The sequence below is a fragment of the Gallus gallus genome, chromosome 9, assembly GCF_016699485.2.
Source record: "Gallus gallus isolate bGalGal1 chromosome 9, bGalGal1.mat.broiler.GRCg7b, whole genome shotgun sequence".
In the NCBI taxonomy this organism is placed as follows: Eukaryota; Metazoa; Chordata; class Aves; order Galliformes; family Phasianidae; genus Gallus; species Gallus gallus.
Window position 1 is genome coordinate 22,080,324 of NC_052540.1, and position 22,825 is coordinate 22,103,148.

The 22,825-nt window shown below is 47.5% G+C and overlaps 1 protein-coding gene across 3 annotated transcripts in view; it reads right to left on the bottom strand.

The window, feature by feature from the left end:
* Positions 1-22,825, bottom strand: part of SCHIP1 (schwannomin interacting protein 1) — a 131,080-nt gene that overhangs the window by 101,663 nt on the left and 6,592 nt on the right. The window contains exon 1 of one of the 3 annotated variants that reach the window (XM_046898448.1): positions 7,710-8,065. The exons of 1 other annotated variant lie outside the window; for it this stretch is intronic. In XM_046898448.1, the coding sequence (XP_046754404.1) occupies positions 7,710-7,826 (117 nt within the window). In that variant the 5' untranslated portion in view covers positions 7,827-8,065. Of the gene's footprint in view, positions 1-7,709; positions 8,066-22,825 lie in introns of those variants that run through there. One more of the 3 variants, XM_025153632.3, reaches the window with a different exon arrangement.

A 22,825-nucleotide genomic window follows, 5' to 3' on the forward strand; every position in this document is an offset into this window, starting at 1 on the left:
CAATAGGAGAGAGCCCTACAATTTGCAGCCATCTGCGATACTGAAAACAGTAATAAACTTGAGAAGTGCCATTATTATACGTGCTATCACTCCTAGGAAGCCAACATCTCCCAACATTTACGTCCTTTATGTCTAAATTAACGCCTCTTAATTTCTGTAGGAAGAAAGTGTTTCCAGACATCTCTTCCCATTATCCGACCATTAATCTTGCCCACTGGTTTGAGCTCCCATAGCACAACACAATTTATGCTGTCAGAGATCACTGGGGAAGTTGGACTCAATTATAAATGTAAGACACTAAATTACTTCATGCTGTTATTTTTGGGGTCGTGACAGGCACCAGCAGCACCCAGCATCTCGGGCCACTCCATCTTCCCACTGAGAGCACCTCCCAGCCCCACGGGGCACATCCATCACCGAGCTCATCGCTCTGCTCGGGAAGCGAACCTCAAGCTCCCTGATGGACAATAAAACCAATGCTTTAGATTAAAATGAGTGTAAGAATATTCATGGGGCTTCTTGGAGTGGCAGGTCCTGATGGGACAGTCCCAGTGATGGATCTCCCATTTACCTTCTGCTGGAAGAAATCACGCAGCCCGCTCAGTGTGCGAGCACTGCGGGTCACATCCATCATCCTCAGGCCTCTGTTTTACTTTTAATTACAGCACTTCAGTCAGGAATGCCACTTCACATCATAAACCTAAGGAGAACGTAGCTTTTAATTTGCAGAACAGCCATTAAATTCGCTGCTTTGGTGACATCAATTTGCTGGTGCTCCGTGCACCAAGCAGAAGGTGATGCTACATGGCTGTCAGACCCCACGGGAAGAGGAGCTGGCCCAAAGTCACAGCTGCTTCACACCTAGCTGTGCCTACATGCTGCTCTGTCCCTGCAGAGGATCATTTGCAATTAGCAGCAGGCAAAGTTATGGAAGCATGGCCCTGAACTGATCATTTAAACCAATCGTTAATGCCTGGGACAAACATTTCCATTGAGTGCCCCAGTTTAACGTTGCCCAGTGGGGGTGCTTCTATAGTGGGTGAGCAAACCCCACTTTCATGGGATCAGAGGGGACACAAACGCTCCCTGAGGTTGGAAGTAACACTGCTCTGCTCCTTCTCCTTCCACATAAATCAGCACTTCCATCTGGAAGTGCTGCTGGTATCAAACTGCCTTTGTGCAAGCAGCTTTTGCACATGGCAAGTCAATTCTTTAAGAGAAGACAGGCCTAAAATCCAGTCACCCCTTAGCAGAACCACAGCTGTTTGCCATGCAGGGTAAATGGAGTCAGCTGGCACAGCTTTCATCCCCCAGCAACACATTGCTCCAGAAGCACAAACTGCAGGTACCATCCTGAACAAAACCTTTAAGGAACTGCTCCCTTATTCCATCATGAGAACATACATGACTTTAAAAATGGGTCAATTGAAGTGGTTTAAAGCATTAATAGGAAGTTCACCCTCAGTGCCTCAAAGCAGCTGTTTTGTATTGATCCTTTTTTTTTTTTTTTTTTTTTAAGAAACTAGCTTAGAAAAGCATCATCCCATTGGGTTTTAATGAATGTAAATAATATTCTGATAGAGGGACAAGACAGCAGTGGATGAGCAGAGGTGAGCTCGTATGTAACTAAGAGGAATGCAAACCTTGGTGATTGCATGAAAGCCTTGGGATGGGAAAGGGAGAAAGGTAAAAAATGGAGGAAGACAGACATCAAAGGGACTGTACTCTTTTCCTTTCGTTGATGGCACAAAGCTACTCCAAAACCTGCCTCTGGGATCCACACTAGAGCCCAGGGGACAACCTCCAGACTGAGGAAATAAGAGCTGCAGTCACATTGTTTATTCCTGCATTTAAAAGCTTGTTCTTTTGTACTGACGAGAGGAGCGTTACTTCATTAAAGAAGGATGTTTCATAGCAGGAAGCATCACAGGAAAGAAATGGACAAATTAAGAACGCTCTATCTGGCTTTAATACATCCCAAAAGCACTCAAACAGGAGAAAGCATTGCTGTACCACTGCTGGTAGCAGCCAGAGCTGTGCAAGGGCTTATAAGATGTGAATTGTTGGGAGCACCTGAGAAGGTGAACAGTCCTCTTAAAGGAAGAGAAACACAACACTGCAAACAATCTGGAGCAGGTATGGCTCACATCACAGAATCGTTCTGGCTGGGAAAGAGCTCTGAGACCCCCAACCCAACCCCAGCACACCCCACATGCCCATAACCACGTTCCTCAGTGCCACATCCCCACAGGCCTTGAGCTCCTCCAGGGCCAGTGACCATCCCCACCGCCAGGCAGCTGTACCAATGCATCACTGCCCTTTCAGAGAAGAAATTTTCCCTAATTCCTATGAACTTCATCACACTTCAAGCAAGAGCTTTCCATTAGCGGCTGTACCATCCTCTTTAATGCAATACTAAATGCACGAGAGCTCGAGTTTTGGAGGAGAGGTCACTCCTGTGCAGCCATTACTCAGCTACACTTAATTGTGCCTTGGTAAGTAGGTTAACAAAATCTCATTGCTCAAAAAGCTTTGGGAACGACTTTGCTTTCATCGCTTTGCACTCCATATTCCTAGAGAGTCCAGGTATGTAATTTTTCAGAGGAGAAAATGTCACTTGGTAATTAGCTCAAGTGATGCAATTGTCTTCCAAGGATAACAACGCCGACTTGTAGCATGTGATGCCTGACAACCTTTGCAGCTGCAGCTTCATGGCAGAGAAGGGCACAAAAACAAACAGGGAACAAGAGGCCCTGCAGCTGGTGACACAGGCACAGCCACTGTGAGCCACTCAGCAGTGGGTACCAGCAGGTCAGCAATAGGAACAGCCTATGGAGAATGCTGCTTTGGTTGCCCTTCAGTGTTTTACGCCTTGTGCTGCCCTGTCCCTGCCCGCACCCACTCCCCAAAAGCCCACTTCAAAACAGCAGTTCAGCTCATAGGACTGTTGGCTGAGGGGTGACCATCCTTCCTGCCACCTCCTGGCAGGCAGCAAGCGCAGTCACCACTCGGTGCTGCTGACAGATCTCCAGCCCAACACCCTGGGATGCTGCCCAAGAGGGAGAGAGAAAGAAGAAGCTCAGCCACCTTTGGTGCTGCAGGAACTGATGTGAGGCTATCTGCCAGGAGCCAGCCCGACGTACGTGTCAACATGCCCCGACTTGCCTCATGCTTACCCAGAATAAACGAGACGCGCAGAATTAACACACCGCAGTTAGGGCTCACTAACATGGGTGAACGCATGGCAGGGCTTGGGGGAGAACGGAGAAGGAAAAGCCATTCCACAGCGCTTTTCCTCATTTCTGGTAGTTCTCAGAGCTAGCAGCGTCCTACTGATTCCCCTCTTCCTTTGGAGCCTCTCAAAGCACACCAATCAGAGCAGGAACGACTTGCACTCTGCAACCAGAGCTCTGCCCTGCCCAGCTGCAGCCACGACCACCTGCTGCTGCTAAGGGGCACCTACTGATTGCCAGCACCTGGAGCACGGCGTGCCCCTGCGCTGTGTATCCAGCAGGAAAGCTGGAGAAGGACAAGGAGAACGTTCAACAAAGTGCACCCATCAAAAGTAGACCCAGAGCTTACTAAAAGTTAGTAGCAGGCTTCACAGGGATACAGCACATCCCACTTCACTCAAACGCTGCTGCACGGCAGCTAGCAAGTTGTTCATCTGCAGTTAGGTTGACCTGGAGGCAGCCCTGCAACCTTTCCACAGGGCACAGCTCCACCCAATGCACCTTCAGTGCAGGAGGAGAAAATATTTTGCCCTGAAACTCCAGAAGGAACCAAACTCCTCTTTCTTTCTGTCATCCCCCCCATGCCCCCCCTGGTCTGTCTGTGCCGCAGGTAGAGCCCATACCCCTCCTGACCGCAGCACCCCTCTGCCTCGAGGACATTCCTACACAACCAGGTACACGTCTTTTCCCCCAGCACACTTTAAGATGCCAAGACAGAGATCTACAGGAGACGCCCATCCTGAAAGCGGGCACAGCGCCCGTATCTTTGACCCACCAAAAAGAGCACAGGGGCTCCTTACCTGATCTTCCCCACCTCCAGTCTGGCACAATAACAAAACAGAGGACAAAGGGCAGCATCCAGCAGCAGAAGGACAAAGCTGCTGCCTCCCTGCCCATGGAAGCACTGGTTCTGAGCGGGGGGCAGGGGTGGGCTCCGGGGTGGGCTCCACCCACCCGGTGGGTGGAGGGGCTGCAGCTGGGCAATCAGGCTCCTGTGCCCCCTGCTGGGCTAATTACAGAGAGGGCAGGTGCAGCAGCCAGAGTCACCACAGCAGAACCCTGCAGCAGAAGCATCTCCTGGTTGTGGCTCAGAGCACCGATCACAGGAGAGGAGGCTTTCATACAGCCCTGGGGGGTGAACTCAGAACTGCTGCAAAACCAGACCAAGTGGGAGCACCTTCCTATGAGCGCCTGCAGCAGCTCAGCAGTTTCCAGAAGCACCGGTTGAAATTGGGCTTGGAGGGCTGATGGCGCCTATCTCAACATCCAGAGGTGTGCACGGAGCACTGGATACAGTGCTGGCAGTTCTGTGCGAGCATTACTGCAGGATGTGACCGTGTGCTCCTGTTGTTGTCGGTCTGATTCCTGGCCAGGAATGCTGCGTGGCAGCGTGGTGTTGAAATGCACCTCAGCTACTCCTTGTGTTTAACAGTCCTGGTGAACACCTAGATTTTATAGGTGTATTAAACACTTATAATTTAATAGCCCTGTTTAAACACCTCATTGAATTCTGAAAATAACTTCAAGTTTTACTACAAATTTCTTTTGCCATAGAATGGTAATAGAGACTTAAAAAACGAGTTGAGTTGTCTGATCCAATATGTGCCACTTTCATTTGGATACAGTGCTTGTCACAGCTCTTCTTCACTGCTTAAATAGTGAAGTTTCATTTGCCTCCCTGTGGAGGTTATTTTGCATATCATAAAAAAACACATACAACAGGAAATTTTTCCTCCATTCAGCATGACTCTGCCTTTATCACCTTACTCATTACATCTCTTCACGCCACGGTAATTCCTCTCCCTGCCTTGAAGACTGTACAGTTTCAGCCTGGTGAGTGGTTTCTGTTCCTCACCCCTTGCTCTGTAGCCCAGTTACATGTATTTCACCCACCACACCTGCCCCCAGCCAGCTCCTTCAGGGCAGCAGCAGAACTGGCCACAGCAGAGGAGCATCCTTCCAGGCAATGCTCAGAGCCCGGCACCAGATCCAATGGCTGCCACTGCCCCTTTGAAGCCTGTTGTTGCTCCAAGGTATTCTTACCAACAGGACACAAACTGTCTGGGAATGCACCCAGCCCTGCAGCTTTGTCCCCCAGCAGCTCAGTCCAGACCAGCCAGTCAGAGGCAATGGCCCACCTCGAGTCCTCCAGGCAAACCATGTCACACCAGCCCGGCTTCACCAACACCATTCAGCATTCTTTGTGGTTCCCCTAAGGACTGCTCTGGCTAAGTCTATCTTCACATAGTTGACATAACTTTAAATGAAGATGGGTCCACGTTCAACCGACTCTGATAGACATGTTGAAGAAGAGAGGGGAAGAAGAAGAAGAGAGAATCATTACTCTTGCCTAGCGGATATTCTCCTAAATGCTCCTTTTACTCAAAAACACATTATACTCTTCAAAGGAAATGACCCTATTAAAAGAAAACGTCCCCAAATCTATGATCTGCTGAGTTCAGCGAGAGCAGCACTTGCTTCATCTGTCTCACAACCAAACTCCAGTTAAACTCCCATGACATCACTGTTTCATGAGAAACTCCTGGTTTTGCATACTGTATTTACTCACTGAGCGTGCTGGAGAGGTCAGTGTTTGGGCCTGGATAAATGTATGGGCTGCTTTTGGGTGGGTGCTGAGCTCTGCATGGCCATCCCAGACTGCCCAGCCCAGCAGCTGGATGTGCACACTGCCCACCGTGGTGAGCACAGCCCAGGCTTCCCAAACAGAGAAGGTGGGAAGCTGACATGTGGGTCTGTGTAACAGCTATGGCCATTTTGAAACTACAGCATCCTGTTCAGAGAACACACCAACAGTGTCATTTACGACAGTATTTTCTTTGGCATCCAGGGAAACTGCCGGAAGCCCAAAAACTTTCCCTGGGTTTGATCCCATTTCTGTACTTTGGGTCTATCCAAACTTTTTAACACAAACCAGCTGACCTCACCATTTGGCTATTGGATTGTCCCCTTGGTCCTGCCAACGTTACATGAGTCCATATAACCCACCTGTGGGACCCTTTGAGGACACAGACCGGACCTTCTCCGAGAGTGGGTTTTAAAGCAAGAGAAGGTCATGTATGGCATCTGTGCTCTGAAATGCATTGTGCGAGCAGGCGAGAAAACTATTTGGCACCATACATGAGGCTTTACAGTTCTGCTTTGTGAACACAGTGAATTCCAACACCTGACTACCAAGGTAAATTCTTGATGTACTTTCCTTATTTGTAAGACCACCTATAGAAACCATCAATGAAAAGGCTGAAAAACATGAAGCAGGCAGTAAAGGGAATCAAAATATACTCAGCTGTAGGCAAATTAGATATTCCTAATGCATTCTGTTTTCCTGTGCAATTTAGCAAATGAGTTTACATGGTCTGACAAGTTGTCCTGGAAAACATAAAAGCTCAGATTAATTTTACCTTTGTAGGGATTAAAATTCAATATTTGCTTATTTACATCCAGCCACACCAGAGCTAAGAGCCACATCTTCTGTGCCCTGTCAGATCCATCAATACCAACTGAAGGAAGGGAGGCAGGAGGATGCCATGCAGCATGGCACTGCTGGGCAGCACGCAGCCTCACCCACTGCCCCAGAGCTGCCCCAGCATCCCCAGGCAGCTTTAGCCCCGGTGTGCTGTCTCCCTGCAGAGCTTTGTTTGCTGCCCCGTGGTGTTTACATGTACCCATGTCAGCCATCACGTCCTAACGGATGGCTTTTTAATGATGCGTGCAGCACTGAAGGGGTCTGTTTGGAGGAAAAAGAAAATGGAAAAGCGTCGTGGGCAATTTCTTTGCTGTAGTGAGATGACGTATGGTTTTGCACCAGGTGTAAAGACAACATAAGCTGTTCCTGGGGGAAGTGCTTCTAAGGGAAGGAACCCAACATCTGCTCCAAACTGAGCTCTGATGCTAAATGCATACAACTCCCCCCTGAACTACATCTCTGCCTACAGCAGCTACTGTCTTCAAAATGCCAAAAAAGTAAAAGATAATCAATCCAAGATGAATTATTTCATTTCTTTGACCACTGCTGTGGTCAGCATTGGTCTGGACAGCATCTCCCGGACGACTTCATACGGATCCAGCAGTCTGTCTGCACTGCACAAGACAAATCCATCAGGTTTTGCACGTGGACAAGCAGCCGAACTCCGGGCTGCAGGACCCTCCATCGAGCTGCTCGCTGTTTGGGGCACACATGGAGAGCAGCTGCACTGCCAGCTGAAACTCCACTGCTAAAAGCCCCATAGGGTCAACCCCACGAACCGCAGCCGTGTTTTGTTCCCAATAACGCAGAGCAAAAATAAAAGGGCAGTTAAACCTGGAGGAATCCCATGGCAGCAGCACGGCTGCCACTCTCTGAATCCTCCGGTGTTTTTCCAAACACCCCTCTAAATTGTTATCATGCAAAGACAACACTTTCCTTCCTGAGCCTATGACATAACACAGGCTGAGATTCCAGCTTCCCCGCGAACTTACCGCAGCCCTGTGAGCACCGTGAATCGCAGCTGCTACTCTGTGTTTGTGCAAGCTCCTTCTCTGAAGGAAGAAGTGCTGCTTGACGTGAGATTCCTGGAGGGAAATCTGCCTGCACATCGCTGGCTGCAAGTGAAACAAACAGCATCCGCGTCCGACAGGCACCCGCCACCCCCGGCATCGCCTCGTTTTAATTAGTTCTAAGGAAACTCATCTCCCAGAGCCGCACGGAGGAGCGCCGCGCTATGTATGTTGGAAATGCCATACGTTACCAGCAGCATGGTGAAGTTCCCCGTCACCTGCAGGGAAAGGAGGGAGCGTTCCTGCAGCGCGCCGTGCCCGGGCGGCTCGCACTGCCAGCTGCACACCGCGCAGCTCAGCTCACTCTGTCGGCATCAGAAAAGCTCAAAGAGGGGGAAAAAAAAGCGAGAGAGAGAGAGAGAGAGAGAGAGGCAGAGCGCGAGCGCACAGCCCACAGACAGAGATGAGAAACTTCTGGCAACTCTCCAGCACAGGGATGGACCCGCTGTCGTTGAGAGGCACGGGGTGATGGAAACGAGGGCGAACTCGGCGGTAGGGATGGGCCGGAGCCTGCTTGGAGCGCTGCAGGGATGTGCAGGAGGCAGCCCGGCACGCTGCACGGCGCCGAGAGCAGCCAGCAGCACGCTGCACACACACACATCTATCTGTGAGCACAAACTTGGAATGGATCATTCCACCGCGCTGGGAAGGTTATTAAATGCGGCGCAGAGGAGACTCACATTCCTTTTATGTCCCAAAGTGGATTCACAGCGGTTCACGAGGCCGCTTAGGCACAGCAACAAATTGGTTTTCAGCATTTTCAGTCATACCAGGAAGCCAAAATCCATTCTGTAAAGATAATTCACATGTTTTCAAGCAGATGACAGAAGTGTCAGCACGCCGAGACTGAACTTGTCCAAATATTTCTACATTTTCAGCCAATGGAATCAAAACACCCGTGTCGGTAGCTGAGGGAAGCAGCAAGAAATAGTGCTCGCCATAGGTTTGCCATACGTGTGCTGCAGGAGGCACGGCTGGCCATGATCACTGAGCACATCCCAATGGGTGGATGTGGTGCTTCACCCCAGCGGCAGAACACGCAGCCATGAATGCCAACTCCTGGAAAACACACAGATAAACACCTTCTTGGCACGAGAAGAGAGACGAGGCTCTACGCGGTGTGGGTTACACTGCCGAGCCAAACTCAGCTCCTTTTATTCCCTACTCCGATAATGCACTGATTTAAAATCCGGTTACAAGTTCAGGCAGCGCCTTGGTAAATAGAGTTACTAATAAGCACAGCTCTCAAAATTAGAAGTCAGGTTCCTGTAGCTTTGGATGGCTTTTAATTTAGCTAACAAAGAAGAGGAAGAAGTCAAGCTAGGCTAAATAACTAGAGGGATTCTCTACTGCTTGTTTTCTTCCTATTAATAAATCGGTCCTCTGTGGGAGGAAAATCAAACAGTAGCAAACAAACATGAATTCATTAGAAGGCAACGCCAAGGGAAAGAGAAGATCTCCAAGACAAAGAGCAAAGTGTTTGCACTTATTTGGGGATACAGAGAAGCACACGCAGCCCTCCTATCAGCCGGGGGGGGGGTTCCATCCCTGGGATCATTTCTGCCCACCTCTGGATGCACTCCAACAGGTACGCATCTCTCCTATGCTGAGGACTCCCCATCTGGTGCAGAGTTCCAGGTGAGGCCTTCCAGCACAGAGCAGAGGGCACATCTCTCCCCTCCTTGATCTGTAAGCCACGAAGACCTTAAGATCACCAGCAGGAGGAACCATTCCCCAGACATCCTGTCCTCAGCCGTGCTCCCTGTTGCTATGTTTGTGCATCAGCACACCTGCCTCTGCCAACCAGTTTGGTGTATGAAAAGAAACACACTTTTTGACTGGGAAGATGCTGGAGCTGTCACAAGGCTGCATGCTCCACAGTGCTTTGTGCAGGATGGAGCACCAGCAGAGCAGCCACGGGAATATGAGCTACACAGGGGATTTTCCTGCTCTAAATGGCACGTTGCACTGGAAGGCTGAAATTCATAACGTGTTGGGTACGTTTCTTTTTTAATTTCTCCTTTGTCTCCCAGGGACTGAAGACAGGTCATTACCAATAGGTAATGAAAGTTGCCGTGCTGATGAAGCATGCTGTGCTCTGAGCTACGTGTGGTTTTGTTGCCACTCTCCTGTTTGCTGCCTGGCAGCTCGCTGTGCACATCACTCACCCTTGCAGTGCAGCTCCCCCAGCCATGCCACAGAGCAGCTCCAGCACTCCTGCAGTTAGCTTGACATCCAATTATTTTTCTCATAGCAAAGACAGAACTCAGAATACCTCGGTCTGAATCTGCATTAAGGTCTCTGTACCACATCCTTTATGTGCACCTCAGTTTTCTTCCCCAGTCACTGATTTCTGCCCTTGCACACTTCCCCCCATCCCATCTGACCTCTTCCACCTCCCTCCTCTGAGTGGCTCCCCTAAGGATGAAAGAGAGAGCAATATCATTTATAGAGGCAACAAAGGAAGATGAGTCTTCTGCATTTGCCTCGTGCTTTCAAAAGCTGGGCAAGGCAGTTTTGCTCATTATTATTCACTGCCAGAAGGATTTGGGCTTTAACTGCTGTTTGACATGGGTCAGGTAAGCAGGATCTCCAGGTCCGTCAGCTGCACAACCAACCCCTTCCCTCTTCATGCCCTCCTCCCCCCATCGCCCCCACCTGACCACCAGGAGCAGGAGCAGAGCGGGCTCTCACCCCATGCACGGTGCTGATGTCTCCTTCCAAGCCTGCAAGGCTGCACATGGAATTGTTCCACGCTTTTAGCCACCATCGGACCTAACGAGCAGACTTTCAACGTAATCTGGTTTTAAAAGCCTTGAAGGGCTGGCTCAAATGCGCTCATTGTGTACTAAAGAAATGGTATCCTATAAATAGCATATTAATCATTTATGGCGATCAGCTATGGCTGGAGATTTTAAGCTACACGCTCCATGAATGCCAATGGAAGAGGAGAGCAAAGCTCTCCCCCCCCACTCACATCCCAGCCCCCTGGGGAGCTAATTAGCCAGGAAACACTTGCTGAAATTTTTCAGCAATCTCTCAGTACCGTATCTGTTTGTGATTTCAACTCTTGGGTAACGCAGCCAAACAAAAGCTACTGGATGGCTCCAACAGCCTTCATCAGATTTCAAGAAACAGGCTTTAATATAGCTAAAAATGCAATTACGGAGCTGCCTCTCTAATTCAAATATTTTGCCAAGCAGAACTTCTCTCATCCCACCCACACTCAGACGTATTCATCCAACAGAGAACACCAGGCTCACCTTGGTGGCACCACGCTGGGGCGCCCATCAGAACCTGTAATTCCTTCCACACTGCAGATTTCATTTTAAAACTGCAGAGTGAGGTTTCCTGGAATGCAGGGAGGCTTTCAGCATGCACTGCTTTCAGCACAGCACCTCCCCTCCATGTCACATGGGGGTCTCCACGCCCTTTTCTCCTATCGTACCATCCAATGTGGACTTTGGATGCTCCTACCCCAACACAGCATCAGCAGCTACCTTCTCTGCTGGCATTTTGGTGGCATGAAATCCCCTTTCCATCCTACCTTCAACTTACTGAAACCCAACATTCAGAAAGATCACAATGGTTGAAGTGGGAAGGGGCTTTATCTTCCTCCAGACCCACATCTGGTATCACAAAGCTAGAATTGACTTCACAAAAGCAGAGGCAAGCAGCTCTAACTGTAATTTGCAGCTCCCCGTGTCTCAGTATGGAGCCTGGGCTGATTGATGCACAAGTAGAGATTTACAATGCAAAGTAAAGAATAACTGATTAAAGGGAATTCATGGTGTTTCAGGACCTTAATGAGTTGTTGGAGAAAATTAATTTCCACGTGCAATATATGCACAGACTATGAGGAAAACTTAGAATTTAATTAATCACAGTATTAAAAAGCTATTGGATATAATTGTAAGTAAATACTGCTTAATTATTCTTCTAACGCCGTGGCTAATCTCCAAGTCATTTCCCACGATGCTGTTCTTGGTTCAGGTTGTTATATACTTAACAATTCAACTATGGTTGGACCCATTTTGAAATAATGGTGCATTTTCAATATCTCCCTTCTAAACCCAACACATCTGTAGCATGAAACACCCCCTTCCAGCCTCCAAGCAGAGTGGTACAGTGCAAAGCCCAGGCTGGCCAGGAAAGCAGCAGAAATAATGCAGATTCACAGTCATTTCTCTCTACAGTGAGCACTGCCATCCCTATCCCTTTTACTAGTGACATTTGTAATTAAGCTGCCTGCCCAAGACCCATTTCAGCAACGTTTCCCTCTGAATTTATGGTGACTGCTGCTCCATTACAGCTTTACAGTGCTTTTTCATTCAAGAGGTTTCCCAGAGCAATGGTTAACAGAAATCTGAGTGAATTATATATATTATATATATTTTCTAAGCTCATTTATCTCAAAAATGTTTATTTTGAAAGCCCTTGTACTGTGCAAGGGGAAGCCCTCTGGAAGCACAGCGAGATGCCCTTGCTCGATCCAAGTGCAATCCCCACTGACTCCCAATGAGGCTCACATCAAACCACATCATCACATTTGTCAGACCTAAGTGAGAATGAACAGAGAGCTTCAGATTACCGCCCTGGTTCCAACTGACAGCACTGAAGGTCTTCAGAATGCCCTTTCTGACTCCTTTCAGGAGCACAGCACTGCAGCAGACCAGATCTTTGCTAGAGAACCTGAGGTCTCTAGCAAGTTAGGTTCCTTGCTGTGAGAGTGGTGAGGTGCTGGAACAGCTGCCCAGAGAGGCTGTGGGTGCCCTGTCCCTGGAGGTGCTCAAGGCCAGGTTGGATGGGGCCCTGGGCAGCCTGATCTAGTATTGCTGGTGGCCCTACCTGAGGCAGGGGGGTTGGAGCTTCATGATCCTTGAGGTCCCTTCCAACCCAAGCCATTCTGTGATTCTGTCTCAAGTCTGGAGGCAGCTGTTAGCGGGGCACTACTGGAGGGCTTTGGGGCACTGCTGGGAGACAAAGACCTTCAATAATCGAGTAGAGACAGCACTGGACACGTGTAGCTATCCACTGCTGTTTACAGCACACCCGCCCGTTGGATCTATTGCTTTATTACTGTGACCTGTAGTCCACCATCCTTTCTGATTTTTTGCTCAAAAATTCATCTGGAAAAATTAATCATCATCTTATTTACATACTAAACCTTTGGAGAGGAGAACAAGCAGTCAAAAAGGGCACTGTGCTGACTGTGTGAGCCCCTTCTGGAGGAGCCCCAGGTGCAGAGGCTCTTCCAGGTGGCTGGGAACAGCCCTTTCCCTGCCTTTCCTCCTCTTATGGTTTTACTCCTGTTAATTATGGTTTTTAATTAGTCATTAGCAGTGCCTGAGGAATAAGATAAATGGTCTCTTCTGATTTATAAAATTTCAAAGATTGCATCTAAACCACGGAGAACCTCAGATTACTGCTAATTGCACTGCCAGCAGCCAGTCAGCTCTGAGAGCCTATGGGAAACCCCAAGGAGCTCTGGGCACTGTGGGAACTGGCAGGCATCCTCATCAGCCAAATGCAAATCCAACGTGATGCACGAGAACTCCGTCATCAAAACCAGCACTCCATGTGTAGAACGATTACCCCAGGAATAAAACAATTTCGAACTGGCAAAAGAAATCAACACCTTCCTTTGAAACACCAAAATTAAACTCTCTGCATAGAATTGGACTCAGTGATCCTCGTGACCCCCTTCCAGCTCAGGCTATGCTGTTCTATGGCTTTTTCCAAGCCAGAAGCATTTAACCAGAATTCCCCCAGAGAGGTTCCAATAGGGGCACTGTGAGCATTTTCTCCTCAAGAGACAGCTCAGGTGACAGTGAGGCACAGGGAGTCATGACACCGTCCATCTGCGTGACATATGGCATTAGTATTATGCATTGAAATAAAGATGCTCCATTTTGTACCCAAACTTTGCTTGCACAAGGACCTCATACAGAATCAATCTTTTAGTAATGCATTCACTGCAATGATGTTCCCAAGCACAGAACCAGGAGCAGCTGGCTCTCATGGCAGATGGATTTCCAGCAGGCTCTGTCTGCAGCCACGTCCACATGGAACAGACCCAGCTTTCCCTGAGCTCGTACTTCTTGTCACCAGCCATAAAGGTGCTTTTATGGACACCAGCCTGAGTTTGAGGAGGGGGTTTTGGCATCGTCCTATGTTCAGTCACTGGAAGTGAACTGGCAGCATCTCAGAGGGCTATGTAAAGCACTGCCTCCAGATTAAAACAATTTAACTTTCCAAGACCTCAGCCTGAAGAAAGACAATCTTATTTGTACTGAATTAATTTCTTTTTTGGAAATGAACTTTGTTGAAAGAAGCTTTTTACAGGACTTCTCTGATAAAGGACACCAACTGCTAAATAAATATAAATTATCCAATTTAAAACACTGTCTTCCAACTCAAAGGAATGCCACGACTGCTGGGCAATTCCCCAAGGTGAGGCCAGGAATATAATGCATCGGCTGATATGTAATAGCTGTCTCACTTGCAAGGAATGAAGAGCCATTTGTGGAATTTCAGCATGCAGGAAGAATAACACGTCTATTAAAAGAAAAATGTGAACTCTGGGTCTCTCATCAGGGACTCATTTAAATGCAATTTTGCTAAATTAGCTGCAGTAAGGAGCCAGTGGAGGAAGGCTAACTGTAAACCCAGATAAAATAGCACTTCTTTGATAACAGCAATTCATATTAAAGGACTCCAGTGGATAATAAGTCATTAATAGGTAAACATTATTTTAATCCAATGTATTCTAAAGCAGTCTTGGAACTCAGCATCTGCTTCTGCAGCTGGCAAGAGGAGATGTTCCCATATTTCACTGACAATTCCAAATGTGTCATCGATGTTTAGGCAGGGGAGCAAAGAGCATGGGCCCTGTCAGTCTGACATCAAACACACGTGGGGCTTCCCGAGAGATGCCAAAAGGCAAGAATACCTGGAAAGTGGGATATGAGGCACTACAGGGCTACCACATGAGAGGAGGTCAGTGCAATACCTTCCTTTGATAAACTGCTGCTTCTATAGAAGGGTTGGTCAGATTTTGGTAAGGCGTTCACTATGTGGCAAACGAGATAAATGGGAGAACAAGGAAAGGGCTGCTGGGTGCAAACCACACTTACTCAAGACCTGTTAGGATGACAAGAGATGAAAACAGCCGGCCCTTCATGTGGCTGCTGCATTAGGGCTCCAAACACACGTTTCCTGACTGCTGCACATCTCAGTTGTATTTGTCATCTATTGGATTTCACTGTGAAAAGGACATTTCCTCTAATTCTTTAAAAACATTCCTCCTGTGACTTTCTGAAACGTAAAGATGGCAACGCGTGAAGACAAAAAGGTTCTTCAAAGCTTTGGGCAGTTACTTACGATAATCATAAAAGATTAAATTTTCAACATAATTAGCCAGTGACAGGTCAATAAAATCCCTGCACCAGATGGCTTCCTAACCGAGTTTTCCAAGAAATTTGGTAATTATAGGAACCACCCTTAGACATACTCAGCTTTTCTTTTTAACGGAGCTGTGTTAATTCCAGATCCTGCAAGAAAGACCACGGTGAACCTCAGCAAACTGAACAAAGACCCATTTCTGTGTGCTTCTTCACACCCACCACCCCTGCTCGGAACTCTCCCTTATCTAAGGCTAAAATCAATACGTTAATCCATACAGATCAGCCCGGATTAATGCGAGAGGCTGCTTTCACATCACAGCCCCGACAGATTTTCCTAGAGGCAATCTGTTACCACATACTTATGCGATGGGCTAAAAAAAAACATCATCATTTCAGCTGGGTGAAAACACCAAGGTATTCCTATTTGTGTCTGCTCCAGGAAGTGCAACTTCTGCCACCTCCCCCAGCTGGTGCAGAGGGACTCCATGGAGCCCCGAGGTCACGGTCTCAGCTGTGCCCACTGCTGCTCTGGGCCCAACAAAACATGGGACCTCTGTGACTCCTCACATCTCTTGCCCTCCAGACCCTTGACCATCTTTGCAGCCCTCCCTTGGATGCTCTCCAATGATAATAACCCTCCACTGATACTTAACACTGGAAGTCCAAGTTGCCAGCGCAGCACTGCATGTCATCACAGCAACAGATAGGTCCGTGCAGCCAGGCTGCTTCTGCAAACGGTAAGGAAACACCACAGTGTGCTGCAGATGATACCACTGCTGCTAACACGGAGGCGGACCAGCAGCTGCACACTTTGCAGGATCCTGCTAGTCAGGATTTGGGCCATTTTATTAAAGAAATTCTCTGCTCAGCAGCAGTTTGAATAAAACATGCCCCTAAAGCCTAAGCAATATTAAAGCCATGGATTTCCACATTTATTCCAAGCAGAGGGGCGCTCCCAGGCCACCAGGTCTCTCCTTGCCCCAGGGACCCTCTCTCTCCCTGCACTCAGCATCTCCCCCAGCCTCCAGCACTCGGTGCCAGGCATGCTACCCACCACATTCGTGGTTTCCTACCTCCTCCAGTATTTGCAGTGAACAACCTGCCCTTTCTCTGCACCACCACTCGCTCTTCATAGAGCTGCTGGATTTTTATTTTTTTTTTAATGAATTTTCATTCCGAGGGCTGTTTTATCATTTCTCTATCAGACTTGCCTGCTGTGCCTGTATTATTGAACAATCCCTCACAAAATTACATATGAAATACTCTATTCTAAGGGTTTGGATGTGAGCCACGTACAACACTACAAAGTCTCTCCAAAGTCAAACTCAGAAGACCAGCAGTGCCCGAGAGCTATGGCAATGCTTACTCATTTTCATAATTTGCTAAATGAGTCAAGCACCACAAAGAATAGACTGAATGTTATCAACCAATACGGGGCCAACTGTAGTCACACCAGATATTGATAGAATGTAAATGGAAAACTAAGTACATAAAAAATAGGCATTTCATAGAAGCAGACACCTGGGGTAGGGGGAGGGCTTGAATAAACGTGCCTATGGGTGCTTCAGAACATAAATCACTGGGGGTGATAATGTACAGAAGTAACGTTAAATAGAACGTTAATCCATGTATCAAAGAATATTACGATAGCTTCTTTATTACATTTGTATCTTAGCTCATTAAGGAAATAACCTCTCCTCCACCATGAAGCAAGCGCTACATTTATTGCACCTGACAGTTCATCAGTGCCAAGGTGAACCAGCCCTCACTTCTGCAAATCCATGCAGCTCTCTTCACAGTGCACAATAAAGACTTGTGCACGAATCCAGCAGTGTCTGGAAGGAAGGGAGAGGTGTGATGAACTGTGGTTTGGACAATAAATCTGCGTCTGACTGACGACAGTTTGACTGTTGCATGTTAAATAGGGCTTTGTAAACTGAAATGCAAAAGACCTGTAACTGCAGCATATATCACCAGCCCGAGGCATAATCAAATTTGTTTAAATTCATGATCCCTAAGCCAGCAGTGAAGATCAAAAGAGACTTATGTTCCTGCTACTCCATCCTGCCACATCATTTATTAACGTTTTCCAGCAAAGTCCTGCCCCCAGCCTCCCCATGCAGCTCTTCTTAGCACCGTTTGTCATTTCCTAGAAAATAAGTTTCCTCCCAGAGCTAGAAAAGTGGGAGATGCAGCTTTTGTTATCCTTGTTGTGCTTTACACTCAGCCTGCACAATCAGATCTGAAGACAAGCTCGGCTCTCAAACGCCATCATCATGGCAAATCTACTGATCTGCCATTGTCTTCTGAACAAGGGGCACTAATTCTCTCCCAGGAACATGAAAAGTGGCATATCCCTCTGATTTGCAGCTCTGGAAGGAGCTCTACAATCTCCAGCCATCCTCCTGCCCAGCGCTAAGAGCTCCTGAGTGGCACCTGTGAGCCCCCAGCCCTCCCTCATGTCCTCATGTTAGAGAGCAGTGGCCACGGGAAGGGGCTGGCTGGCTCCTCCATTTACACCAGTAAATCAAGATGCTGAAACCAACGGTACCAGATGCTTGCTTAACACAAGCATGCATATCAGGCTCCAGTCTGTAATTTCACTCACATTCACTCACATGCTGGGCGATCCTGCCCATGGCAGAGGGGTTGGAACTAGATGACCTTTGAGGCCCCTTCCAAGCCAAGCCACTCTTTCATTCTCCCACAGAAAAGTTACACAGCTCCTCCAAAATCTGGCCTGTTAACAAGGGGATTAGTAAGGAGTTCTTCCCCTTATTAATTACTTTTTCTGAAGTCTCTTCATAATTCCACCCACTGTTTTAAGTCAAGCATCTGTGTCAAGTCCTTCTGACCTTCCTCCTCAATTAAGGTGAGCAATTACCCCCTCTGCTCAGCTCCTCGGCCACCTCATCCATCTTCTCTCTTCTTCCTCCCTGAATCTAATCCTGTCAGCTTTCTGGAAGCTCACTGCTAAGACAGTGCCACATGCTTCCCGGGAACGCAGCAACCATGTGCCATATCAATGCTCCACTGACATCAGCGTTCCCTCTCATTTGCCCTTCAATTAATTTCAGAGACGAGGTGCACCCTATCACGACTTTGATCTCCTGCCTCCAGGGGGTCTTAAAGCTTCCAGCATCAAAAATGCTTTTGCTCTGATATCTGTATTTATAATTTTCCTCCCGGCAGAGGAGCGCTCAGTCTCTCCTCCCAAAGCGATTAGCGCAGCGCTGCAAAGCCTTCCTTCTGAGAACCCCTGGGGGGACGAGCGCTTCCAGCCGCCTGCCTGACACCCAGCACAGCCGTCCTCCCTTCCCCACGGCAGCTGACACAGCGGTGAAGCAAGAACCTAAAAAGGATGCATTTTTAATGTGCATTAAGGGGAGCATGGAGCCTCGTGTCCTTGCTGGGAGAGGCCAAAGACTGTGCTGGCACAGGGATGGACCTCCTGAAGCTAACTGCAAAATGCAATGGTATTGTTTTTGTAAAGAGAGATTTTGCAGCAAGTCAGGAATTAGCGAAGGAAACGGAATAATATTTATTCAAGAACAGCACTGTTCATCCATCATTTCTTGTTTTCTAAATGAACACGTCTCTAACATACAGCATTCTGCCTCATTGCACGCATCAAGTTCATAACTTCCAGCATTCACATCATCCGGGTTTATTTCTGCTGAAAAAAAAAACCAGTTGCAAACATGTTAGCTTCTGCAAATCGCTATTATCTGGGAGAACAGCAACTGCTTGAAATGCATTTAATACACTTGAGATGACTGGAAAGATAATACAGAAAAAAAAATCTAAAGGAGAAAAGAAATTCTTTAAATATTAAGTGAAGATGGAGATGGAAGAATCTGCTTCCACTGTTTTCTGTTCCACCCCTTACTGCCTTTCCAATTTTTGCTCCATTTATTTATCTGAACATGAAGAGTCGGAGAATGAATATGGATGGAGCACAAGAGATCACATCAAGAGTTACTGAGAAGGATTACAAGGAGCGGTTCCTCACCAGCAGTCATCTTCCAGTATCTCCTTGCTCTTGTGGGACAACAGAGTTTGGCCAAATTTTGGTGTCTGACCCTACGAGGCACACACAGAGGAAGCACTGCACAGCCTTTCAAACACACCCCCTTCCCATAGGCGTCCAGTTTGGGAGCCAACAGCTTTGACAGTTGTAAAACAAACGTTGTTGATTCCAAACACCCAACTTCTGGCATTCTCATCAACACAAAAAGTCGTTCACGTTGTTAATCACACAGTAATTCTTCTTTCATAATAATAATTAATTGAATCAACTTAATTACGGACTCCAGATCCAGCAATATTAGAAGTTGTTGTCAGAGTGCATTTTCTAACTGCAAGAAGAAATTCAGCTAAATAAGATGTGCAAAGGCAATAAAATGCACGTTGCTCAACTACGGACTAGTTAATAATCCATGCTATTTCTACATGCCATGTCTCACTACAAGCGTTCCATTTGCCGTGTTCAAAGTTGTGTTTGACACTAAATAAAGACCATGACCGTATATCATAGGCCACAACGTCTCAGGTGTGTCCCCTGGTGGGGTTGAGGTGGAGGCAGAGGGGGGAGGAACTGCATGAAGCACAGCTCCATGCCTCTCACCTTCATCACACAAGCTCTGTACCAAAAACTGCCTTTAATCCTGCTGCTATAGGCTCCCTTAGTCTTTAGCCCCCACTCGGGGCAGTCAGCTGATCCACTGTCATTAAATACAATTTCATTTTACAGCACACAGATGTATTCCAGTTGAGTCCTGGCCAGATTTTAATGATAATCTCTCTTAAGAGCTATTTAGGAAGTTAGAGGTGAAGTCTCATGCTGCAGCAGTGAGCAAACCAGATGCTGTGCACATGTTTTGCTTTTCAATCACATAGCTCTGACCTTCACCTGGGACACGATACCAGCCTGGACGAGCCATGATGACCCAACCATCTACAGAACACCATCATCAATGTCAGAGTGAATGGCACCAGGTGTGCCTGAACCAAGCTGAAATCTCCTGGTGCCCTACAGTCAAAGGGAAGGCAAACCCTGCAGAAGCCAACAAATGAGGCACGAGTGCATACACATAAAAACATACAGCACCAGCAGTACCCTATGGAAAACTGCCTACGTTTTCAGGGAAGCCACACAAGGAAAGCTTAACTAACTCAGACCCATGCCTGCCCTGACACCTCCCCTCACCGTGAGCCATAGCCCCATGGCTGCATCCTGAGGTAGGTCCTTCCCTTGAGCTGCTCATGGATCTCCCAGTACAGGAACAAGGTTTCTGAGGGGCAGATGAAGCCCAAACAAGGTGATGCTCACAGCTCCTCCTGGCATGCAAATATCCTCTTTCTTACAACCTCACGCTGCCAAATTAATTTAATACTTACAAACACTTGCAGGGAAATAACACGGCAAGTAAAGGAATTTGCAGGGGACGTACAAGGAGGCTGTAATCAGAGCCATCTCTGCAGTAACACCACATAACTTCTGTGTCATCTTTCAATCGCTGTTCCCTTAATGCATCCTTGAAAAATGAGGACCGCATCAGTCATGGTAGATTTAATAGCCAGGTAGATTTATACTGGAACAAAGCCAGAGGCAACTTCCCATGTAGAACAGCAACATTGGGATTACTATAAATGTTATTACCCTGCTCACTTTTGTTTTCAAACTGCATTAACAAGCTCAGGAGATTCTGCAGGACCACAGAGCTGTAGTAGCACACCTCCAGGAGCTCCCTGGCACCCTCCTGCCTGCACACTGGGGTTGCTCAGCACACAACCCATTTGTATGGCCAACACTTAGAGCAAATGATGGTCAGATGCTCTTCCAAAAAAAAAGCCCCAACAAAATAAAATGCACGTCACCTGCAATCACAAACTTGATGTCCACTCTATTTATTTTTCCCTCTAGATTTATGTCCCTTTAAATCAATGCCCTGAAATTACAGCCTTCCCATGGGCATGCAGATCCTGTAAATCTCTGACTTTTAATACTACTTTATTTCAAGACTGACACACTGCAAGCCTTGTCAGAGGGGATCATTCAGGAAGTTATGCTCGATGCCACCAGGCCAGCACCCTCCTGGTGCATCTGCCCACTTCTTGGTCCCCTTTGGATTCAGTGTGCAGCAAACAATGCTGAGCTGGAGCCATTCCCATCCCCCTCCCTCCCGCCCACTATTTGGGCAGCATCCTGCATGCACCGTGCGCAGACCCATGCCCCAGACCCACATGGAATCTCCCTCCCCATCCTGCAGCTCCTCCCATTTGCATTTAGTTCAGGTGGGCAACTTAACGTGTGTTATAAATGGAATGTCAATAGCCAAACAGTGTGGTCTGCACATGTGCTGAGTTTCTATTGCATACAGAAAGACTTTGTGTTTGGGTAAGGCATGTTCTCCATCCTCATGGAAGTCCTGACCCCCAGAAGTCAAACGACAGGCAGGAGAGTTCATCCTTATTGTGATGCACCTGGTGGGGGAATGAGTGACCTTGGGATGCCTGCAGCATTTAAACAGACCACTGTAACTGTATACATGCACGCATATAGACACACACACACATTCTTCAGGAGCTTCATCAAAGCCCAGCACCTGCTGCCCTCGTCCTCTGATGCCCACTGCAGACCCAGGGTGGGATTTCCTATGGGATTTCTCTCTTTTTCCACAAAACCAGGCCCCATTGGCCAGACACAGAGCTGGGCTCTCAGTTTGCGCTTTGCCAAAAGCCAGGCGAGCTCAGCACAGCAACCAGGGCTTTCTTTAAATGTCATTTTTAATATTTAATCACGCCGGATGGCCTCAATATTTACAGAATAAGCCATTTCATTCGGAAGTTAAATATATAGCTGAGATATTTAAAGAAACCGAATCAGAGCCACAGAAATGCAATTGCACTTAACGTGACCTGGGAATGATATCACACACACACACCTTTCTGCAGGGCCCTTAAAGCCCCTTCTGAATACATTACATCAAGTCAGTCTCACCTGGCATGTTTCCTGGGTAGGACTCATAGTACTGTGAGAGCAACCCAGAGCTTACAAAGAGAAAAAAGGAAAACAGGATGCAGGTTTGTAGGGGAGCTTTCATAAATAAACACCTGTTGGGTGATGCAGCCTCTGAAAATGCATTTCCTGAAGCAGAAACCAAAATGCATAAAGAACAGTAAGTGAAAGAAAGGCAATAAGTAGTAAGGAATGCAGTCAGCAGTAACAACAGGAAGCTCCACAATGGCCAGCAAAGCACTGGGAGCAGCCACAAGTTGTCATCTTTTGCCATAAACAAAACCACAGCTTGCAGAAATGCTTAGGAAATGAAACCACAGCTTGCAGAAGCACTCAGGAGGAGACCAGAGACATATAAACTGCAGTTCTATTTAACAGGGATGTGGAAAACTGTCAAACGTTTTATCACCCATGGCAGTCGGGGCATGATACGTGCTGATATCAGCTGAAGACTGTAATGCAACAGCATAAAGCCTTATTGGAAAGAGAAAGGGAGCCAGAAATCTTGGCTAGCAATCGCTCCTACCTTTGTAACGAGTTTCTGCGCCAGTAGGGGTGAAATTGCATGCCAAAAGCACATGTAATTTATCCCTTGTTTAAGCACACACTGG